Source organism: Aulostomus chinensis, chromosome 9 (assembly GCF_037954235.1).
Source record: "Aulostomus chinensis isolate RoL2024-O1b breed Wild chromosome 9, RoL_Achi_v1.0, whole genome shotgun sequence".
NCBI lineage: Eukaryota > Metazoa > Chordata > Actinopteri > Syngnathiformes > Aulostomidae > Aulostomus > Aulostomus chinensis.
The window spans coordinates 25,687,491-25,695,381 of record NC_141328.1 but is presented as its reverse complement, the minus strand read 5'-3'; the positions used below and the strand labels follow the sequence as shown (position 1 = coordinate 25,695,381).

The 7,891-nt window shown below is 49.4% G+C and overlaps 1 protein-coding gene across 2 annotated transcripts; it reads right to left on the bottom strand.

Moving 5' to 3' along the window:
- Positions 1-5,688: 5,688 nt before the first annotated feature.
- hes4 (hes family bHLH transcription factor 4) lies at positions 5,689-7,512 on the bottom strand. 2 transcript variants are annotated; one of them, XM_086212772.1, is made up of 4 exons: positions 7,171-7,512; positions 6,933-7,028; positions 6,749-6,836; positions 5,689-6,657 (listed from the first exon to the last, which is right to left on the bottom strand). In XM_086212772.1, exons 1-4 carry the CDS (start codon positions 7,276-7,278, stop codon positions 6,074-6,076), a joined length of 876 nt encoding a protein of 291 aa, XP_086068898.1. In that variant the 5' UTR covers positions 7,279-7,512; the 3' UTR covers positions 5,689-6,073. The 2 variants fall into 2 exon arrangements, with proteins under 2 accessions (XP_086068898.1, XP_086068899.1); XM_086212773.1 differs by having other exon boundaries at positions 5,689-6,654; positions 7,171-7,511.
- Between the last annotated feature and the right edge of the window lie 379 nt (positions 7,513-7,891).

The following is a 7,891-nucleotide window of genomic DNA, read 5'->3' as shown; positions in this document are numbered from 1 at the left end:
GTCAGTGAAAACACCTCACTTTGGGTTAAAGGCGTAAAACTCGTGTGAGCAGCGTGAAAACACATCTGATTAAGTTCAGGATTGTTTTGGCAATGCTGCCGTGTGAGTTTGACACACTACGTGCCACCAACACACAATTCAGAGTTTGTGGTGGTGAGGAGTTCAAGGTTCACGGGTTCTGCGTCTCTACCTCTGAGTCTGTCGGCTCACCAGCATTACAGGGGAACAGAAGAACTTCCGTCGAATGCAAGCTTGTCTTCTCATCCATGAGATTGTTGCTCAACAACCTACATCAATGGTGGCAGCATCCCAGCTAGAAATGTTTGTTCTAGGATTATGCCAGTTTTGTTTTAAGAGAGAAATGTTTAATATGTTCCTAGAATATCCTTCCTGGATAACCGTTGAAAACCATTGATGGGTGGTCAGATATTCAGGAAACTTGCTCTCAAAACAGTCTCAGAATTTTGCAGTTCAAATGTTTGGACTTAGTACACATTTAATCCTATAGGAACCTTATTTGAAATTATTCAACGTCCTTAAAACGTTCTTTAAATTTAAGTTTAAAATATTTACTTTGGCGTGATTAGAGCTTGTGGCTACTGTTAGCCGATGTTGTAGGAACAAGCTAGCCGGGACGTTGCTAATCTCACAAGATTGATCACTTTATACTCAACACCAATGTGTTCACTTAAATTCACTTTCTGTCCCCTTGCCACACACAGACACACACACACACACACACACACACACACACACACACACACACATACTCACAGGGTGATGACACACACAAAAACAACAGATTGCCACAACTTGAAAAGACATATGAGTCAGATCATTATGTAGTTTCCCTCAAGTGTCAAATTGGGGACATGCCTAGGCATGTTGTTAGACAAAGGGAACTTCACTCACTCGCTCACACGCGCACACGTGCACAAATGCACACACACACACACACACACACACACACACAAACACACACACACATGCACACACTCAAACACAAAGGGTTTGATTCCCAGACCCTCCAGAGACAGTAACCTAGTTGAGAAAAGACAGCAATTTGCCTCTGTCTGAATGTGTGTGTGTGTGTGTGTGTGTGTGTGTGTGTTTGTGTACAATCAGTATATTGTATAAATAACTTATAATAAAAAAACAGGACAAATGTAATTAGTCATATTTGATGATTCTCACTGACTTGTGTAAAGTCTGGACGTGCCAGTTGAAGCCTGTTTCATCTACATCGCACAAAATCACACGAATGCCTGAAAAAAAAAATTAAGCTTTACCTCGGCCATTCATGAAAAAAAAAAAAAAAACTTTAAAATTCTTGCTTAACTCTGAGGTCATGACATCATCACATCTCTAAGCTGCCTCATTTTCACATCGCCAACCTGAGCACCCCATTAGCTGGATGTTTACCTCAGAGACTTGCTGCTGAACTCTGAACCAGAGCTAAAATAGAGCAACAGCTGCCAAAGCTGCAGGGAGACGACAGGGATGACCCCCCCCCCCCCCCCCTCGATGGATAAATACAGAAATAAGTCATGCTCAGACTTACTAGCTAGGCTCCATCAAGGCCACCTAGGAGTCTGCAGGGTGACCTCTGGCCTTGTCAAGATGACCCTTTACTTTCTCTTACTGAATCTGCACCAGTTGCACAGGCTGTAAGCTGCGGCCTTCATGTGCTGAAACTAGAGAAGCTGCTGAAAAGCCAAACCTTGCCTCAAGAATACATCCTGTAGACGAGGATCAACAGAGTCCGTGTGGCGCACAGCTCCTGTGATATCTGACCTGGACTGAAGCGTCTCATGGCCCACCCTGCCTGACGTCCTCCGTCTGCGCACACCCAGCACCTCAGTCGATAAGTTGCCCCTGACTATAAATACTTAGACTGAAGAGGAGCTTAGAGGGGCACAGAGAGGGAGGTGGCTGTGTGAACACCTGTTCGTGAGGGGACAGGGAATCAAATGAGGTTCTATGACAGCTTGATCTCCGGTGATGCACCTCAACATTCACCCCAACTGCCCTTGGACACCCCCCCCCCACACACACACACACACGCACATACACACACACACATGTGCAGACATGTCACTTGAATTAAACTCTCAAAGGTACCATTTAATATTTTGAGGAGCTTCAACACCTTCTGTACAACACGTCCCGCCCTGCTCTGCTAGTCTGTCTGCCTACTCATCCGCCTCACCCCTTTCTCATCCACTGAATCACAAGACAAGAAACAGGTGCAAGGAGGGTCCAACACACACACACTCACACACACACACACACACACACAAATAAACATTTCATCTTGGATGCCAGCTCTAGCCACACCTTACTAGAACCTGCAGCCAAAACATGCGGAGCATTTCCTTCTGTTCTCGCTGCAGCGTCTTCAAATTGAGAAGCAAATATAGCCCGTCATGCATGTGAGAGTGAGCGCTGCAGGAGTTAAGAGGCCACGCCATATTTCCAGAACTGGTTTGAGAACATAATCCAGGTAAAAGGCCTGCAGTTTGACTGATATCCACGACCTGTTGGGTCTGACAGGTATGTGTTCCCCCAAAATCTCTGGTTAATAACTTTGGAATGAAAACCCATTACTACATACACATTATTGCACACGCGTGCTTCTTCCAGGCAAAAAATTGAAGACGGTTCAGTCACATGGACTGCAGAGGGTTCGCGCGCCACGTCATCAATCAGGACATCAGCCATCTTAGATACAATCAACATGAATAATATGAACCAGTCAAAGCACCAAGCTTAACAAATTCTAGCTGTTCCTGGATGTTGTTGCTCAGAAGAGTTGGTTCATGTTGCGTTTTTGCTTGTATGAATTCTGCCGTTTCTTACATTCCTGGCTGAGTAACATTTGCGTCCCCTGATTTTGCGTCGCCGACACACTTTGAGGAGTCGAGCCTCCACGACTTTGTCACATTCAGAGTCTTCGCTCGGGATGTGAAGCACGTCAGAATACTTCTTTGCCGCTGACTAACCTGTGGTTCTCCATATCCTGCACTGGTTCCTACTGACTCAAGGCTTCTCTGTATGTTCTAGCAACCTCTGTGTTTTCCAGACCTTTCCTTGTTTCTGAAAATCTAGTTTGAGAATTCTGCAACAGCATCTCCACGATGGCCGCACAGAACGCCGTATAGGAGCTAAATTTGATTTCAAATTTGTTAAAACACTAGAGAGCTGATGTGTTTTCTAGTCAGGGGCAAACATCTAAATATTTGTTCCTCTTCTATCAAACTGCAATAGAAATGAGAGTGCAGGCTCAAGATAATTAGGAGTGACACACATTTTCCTTTTACATTGGCCAGTTCTTATCTCAAATCAAACAAAACCCAAGCAGAGTCTGGCATGAACACATTTGCTACCTTTGTTAACAGTATTGATTTTAGGAGACAGGCAGTCTTGTCTTCTGTTGCCATCCTGACTGGCAGCCTCCACCTCTCTCACTGAAACTGTAGAACTTGCATACCAAAAGCTCCGAGTGCTGACTAAACAAGGTCCACTGCAACAAAAGCGATTGTTAAATTTGGAGGGAGATTCGACGTTAAAGTTTGGGGCGGCGGGGCTGCGCGCGCGTTGCCCCATTCAGTCGCTAATGAGAATGATAAATTGTGGCTCCTCTGACGACCCCTACCACCACCACCCCTCCACCACCACCACCCTCCAGTTCCTCCTCCTCCTTCTCCCCTCAATAGCTGCTGCTCCCAAGGGAAGCGAGGGCCACATCCCTGAGGGACTTTCAGCCCTCTGTAGGAATCCCTTTATCACCAGAGAGAGGGATTCCCGCCTGATTCCTTTCAGATTTGATAAAAAATGGATGTTAGAAATAAATCTACAGGCATCGATCGCTCTCACCGGTATGCATCTGCAACTCCGGACTTCTCTGCCCTGAGTGGTCCCTTTATTTAGTCACAGTTTCTCCGGTTTGTTGAGCTGCAGTCACGGCCCTGTTACCTGTTCATGAAACCTTTCGAATTTGATCTATATTATAACAAGATGTTGTTGCTCAAACCAGCCATCATTTCATCGATGTCCTTCAAGGGTTAATGTGTGAAGACAGATTTGATCAGCTCGGAGGACCACTGTTAGAACCCCCCCCCCCCCCCCCCCACGATCCCCCCGTGTTTACCCCGGACAAGGCTCGTTTTTTTTGGCGGCCACGCGTGTGTTCGCTGCCTCACCTCCGTGGAGCGGCTGCACGACGCGGACTGCCAGCGGGGATTTACTGGCTGGCTCTGTGCCCGGCCGCAGGCAGACTAGTTCGCTCGTTTCTCACGACCTCAGCTCCACAAAGGCATCTCTGAACTATTGACTCAGACACGAAGGCAGTAGGAACAACCGCAGAACCCACACACGCTGCCAACTGGTGTCTCAGAACGCCTCCCCTGCAGAAGGAAGATTCTAAGCATCGCTGGCAGTGCGGTTTCGCCGTGCCATTTACCGAGGGTGTCATCTGCAGGCCACTGGCACTCCGGCTGAAAGTGAGAGTGCAACAACGCGAACTGAAATCACACTTCCACGATGATAAAAACCAAGACTTAACCGTTCACAAGTTAGATCTGCAGTTGCCTGGAATATCCGAGCTGGAACCAGTACAATAGTCAGACGTGTGTTGCTACTGTAGGGGGCACTTTTCTACTGTGGTTGTACATATTTGCCCATCAAATACCCCCCCCCCCTTCTTTTTAGTTGAGTGAGATTATTTATCTACTGGGTGAAGAAACGCTTTCCAGTGGCCTGTGCCAGCCGCGAGCACCCGCGGCGCGCCAGCGGCCTATTAAATGTTGAGGGGTTTTGACCGGCGGTCACCAGCCTGTAACATAATCCCAGAGTAAAAGGGACCCGTTGACTGCAAGTGGCTGACACACGGCGGCTTGCGCCACGCCACCCATCTCACATCTCCTGGACCCAGACGTCACCACTGGAGGGCCGTCAGAGACACGGAGAGAGGGAGAGCGCACACAAAACGCCTCAGATGACCGCGGACGAATCCATACAGCTCCAGGATTCTCCCAGTACAGTGTGTGTGTGTGTGTGTGTGTGTGTGTGTGTGTGTGTGTGTGTGTGTGTGTGTGTGTGTGTGTGTTCTGGGGCTGAATTATAATTTGGTTTTCCAATTCTGACGCAAAAGGTCAATTTATCTGCCCCCACCACCAACTGGTTCTACCAAAGTTCCCTCGTTTTCTCCTTTATGGAGGTGAAGTCCCACCGGGAGTGGATTTGAACATTGATACACAAAAGGAAGCGAGGATCCTTCCATATTCTCCTTTCACTCAGGCAATCTGTAGTGACATTAGCCCCTGAGCGCATTTCCCAGGCTCATGAATAGGGTTTAAGACTTCTTAAAGCTCCCGCTGCATACAGGATGAGACCCCTTTCAAACTTTTAATTACCTTTATAGCAAAAGAAAAAATACACCCTATTGTTCGCTGGGCCATTCTCCTGTTGGGCAGATGTAGAAACTTCCCGCCAAACTGATGGGACGATGACCAGAGAGCCGATCTGAAACATCGTACAATTATATTTGGCTGTGAGTCTGATTTTTTTTTTTTTTTGTCTTTTACGCATGAAGTAGAACACTTACGCGCAGCCTGAGAGAAATTACGTAACACACGAGGAATAAAACAATACTGGGTACAAAAAAGGTGTTGCAGAGAAGAAACTGAATTTCTGAAATCTCATTTATTAACTTTGTTCAACTTCAAGAAACAAAGAATATAAAACACAGCTTTGGTATGACAATCAATAACAAACTCTGTACAAAACTAAACCCTTTCATAAAAAGTACTTCATAACAAACAAACAAAAAAACCCATCCTATAAATCTTCCATCTGCATGTACAACGTATTTATCACCCAAATCCAAATGTTGGAATCAGGCAATAAATGATAGAAACCATCTGAGGGTCCTGTTCCATAAAACGAAACAATCACAACTACAGTGGGCATTAAGTGGTTTAGCGTTACCGTCCCGTAGCAGTAAAGTCACAGGTTCGATCCCTGCAAAAGCAGAGAGTTAGAAGTCTATAAATGAGGCCAAGGAGCGTCTCGGCTACCAAGGCCGCCACACAGCCTCGCTGTTTTCCGAGCCGGTGCTCACTCCAACCGGGCTGACCGCCTGGGACCCCCCAGAGAAGGAGGTCATGCCGTGGACCGGAGATGCTGCAGTTGGTGCGGAGCCGCCGTGAGCCGGACTGGCGTTAACCGCAACAGGAACTCCCGCGTTTGTGTAAAGGGGGATAACCGGGGCCGCGGCGGTGGCGAAGGCCGGGTTAGGGATCAGAAAAGCGAACTGTCCGTCAGTGGCGGGCACCAGCTGGAAGCCGCCGAAGACCTTAGGCGACGCGGCCTCTGCGGGGCTGAGTTTGGAGCCCAGACCCGCTCCGCTGATGGGGAGCGTGGATGGGAGCTGCACGTGGAGGGGCTGAGCCAGGTGAGCCTGCTGGGACGGGGCCTGCTGAGCGTAGTTCATGGACATCATCTGGCTCATGCAGCTGGACAAGTGATTGAGGAGCCTGGACCTCACCTCCGCGTTCACCCCCTCCGAGGTGGAGAGGAAGCGCGTGACCTCGTTCATGCACTCGTTGAATCCGGCTCTGTATTTGCTCAGGACGGTGGCGTCCGGGGAGAGAGCTGCTGGGGAGGGGAGGGAGAGGGGGGCAGGAGTCAGTGACACACTCAAACAACCAGTCCCTTCCTGGTGGAACCTCCTCGTATCTGAACTCACCGCTCAACTGGACGCGCTGCAGGTTCCTCAAGTGCTTGACCGTCATTTCCAGGATGTCCGCTTTCTCCAGCTTGGAGTGTCTGGAGCTCTGCAGATGGGAACGATTAAAAAAAAAAGAACTTTAGATTGAATCTAAGACGGACTGGAGAGAGAACGGCTGCTGATACATCTGAACCAAACTCACGTCTTTCTTAAGCGCGTCCAGGATGAGCGTCTTCAGCTGACCGAGGCTCTCGTTGATTCTCGCCCTGCGCCGTTTCTCCATGATCGGCTTGGACGACTGCGGACGAATAAACAACTCCAGATCAACGTCTCCTCCAACCGTCACCGGTGTCAAATACTGCCAATAACTCGACCCGGTAACAAGCAGCCGGTCGGCCAAACTTCCACACCTGACACACTGGACGGGAGGATCTGCTTACCTTCCTGTGCTCGCTGGCGTTTTTCGGTTTGTCCGGTGTGTGTGACCCGTTTGCAGGAGCGCCGGCAATAGGAGACGCCGTCTGCTTCTCCATCGTGTCAGCTGGCATCGTTGGTCGAATCACAGGAAGAACAACAACAAAAAAAAGGTGTAAAGTAAAATCCTCTCCCGGGGAATAAAATTCGACAGGGAATAATGAAGCGAGAGAGAGGGAGAGAGATGCTGGCTCCACCGATCAACCCCCTTGCGCTTGTTACGCCGTCATGTGAGTGCGTGCAGGAGCGTGCGTGGCGCCGCGCAGGACGTGACTCCAAAACTTCTGCCGCCGACACACGCCGCCGCCGCGCTACTTATAGACGGCTCGCGTGCTCCCGGTTCGTGTGAAACCCTCTCTGCATTCTTTCCCACACTCGCCTCAGCCAATGGCAGCGAGGACTCACCCATTGGGCGCGGGGCAGACCGCTGATTGGACAACACCCCCGCGGGCCGTCAGTCACGCGCTGCTCAATCAGCCCCTGCAGGGACCGACAACAAAAGCGGAGAGAGCAGCAGCAGCAGCGGCTCGGCGGCTGCGGCTGCAACCGCGCGGACCCGTGGCGGCGGACCGGCCCGTGAAGTGATGAGAGCCGGAATGCGCTGCATGTTTGCCTCCAACTTTGCTCCGTGCTCATCAAAAATGTCCTGAGGTTGTGTGTTGACAATGAAGAACCGCTTCTTCTCCA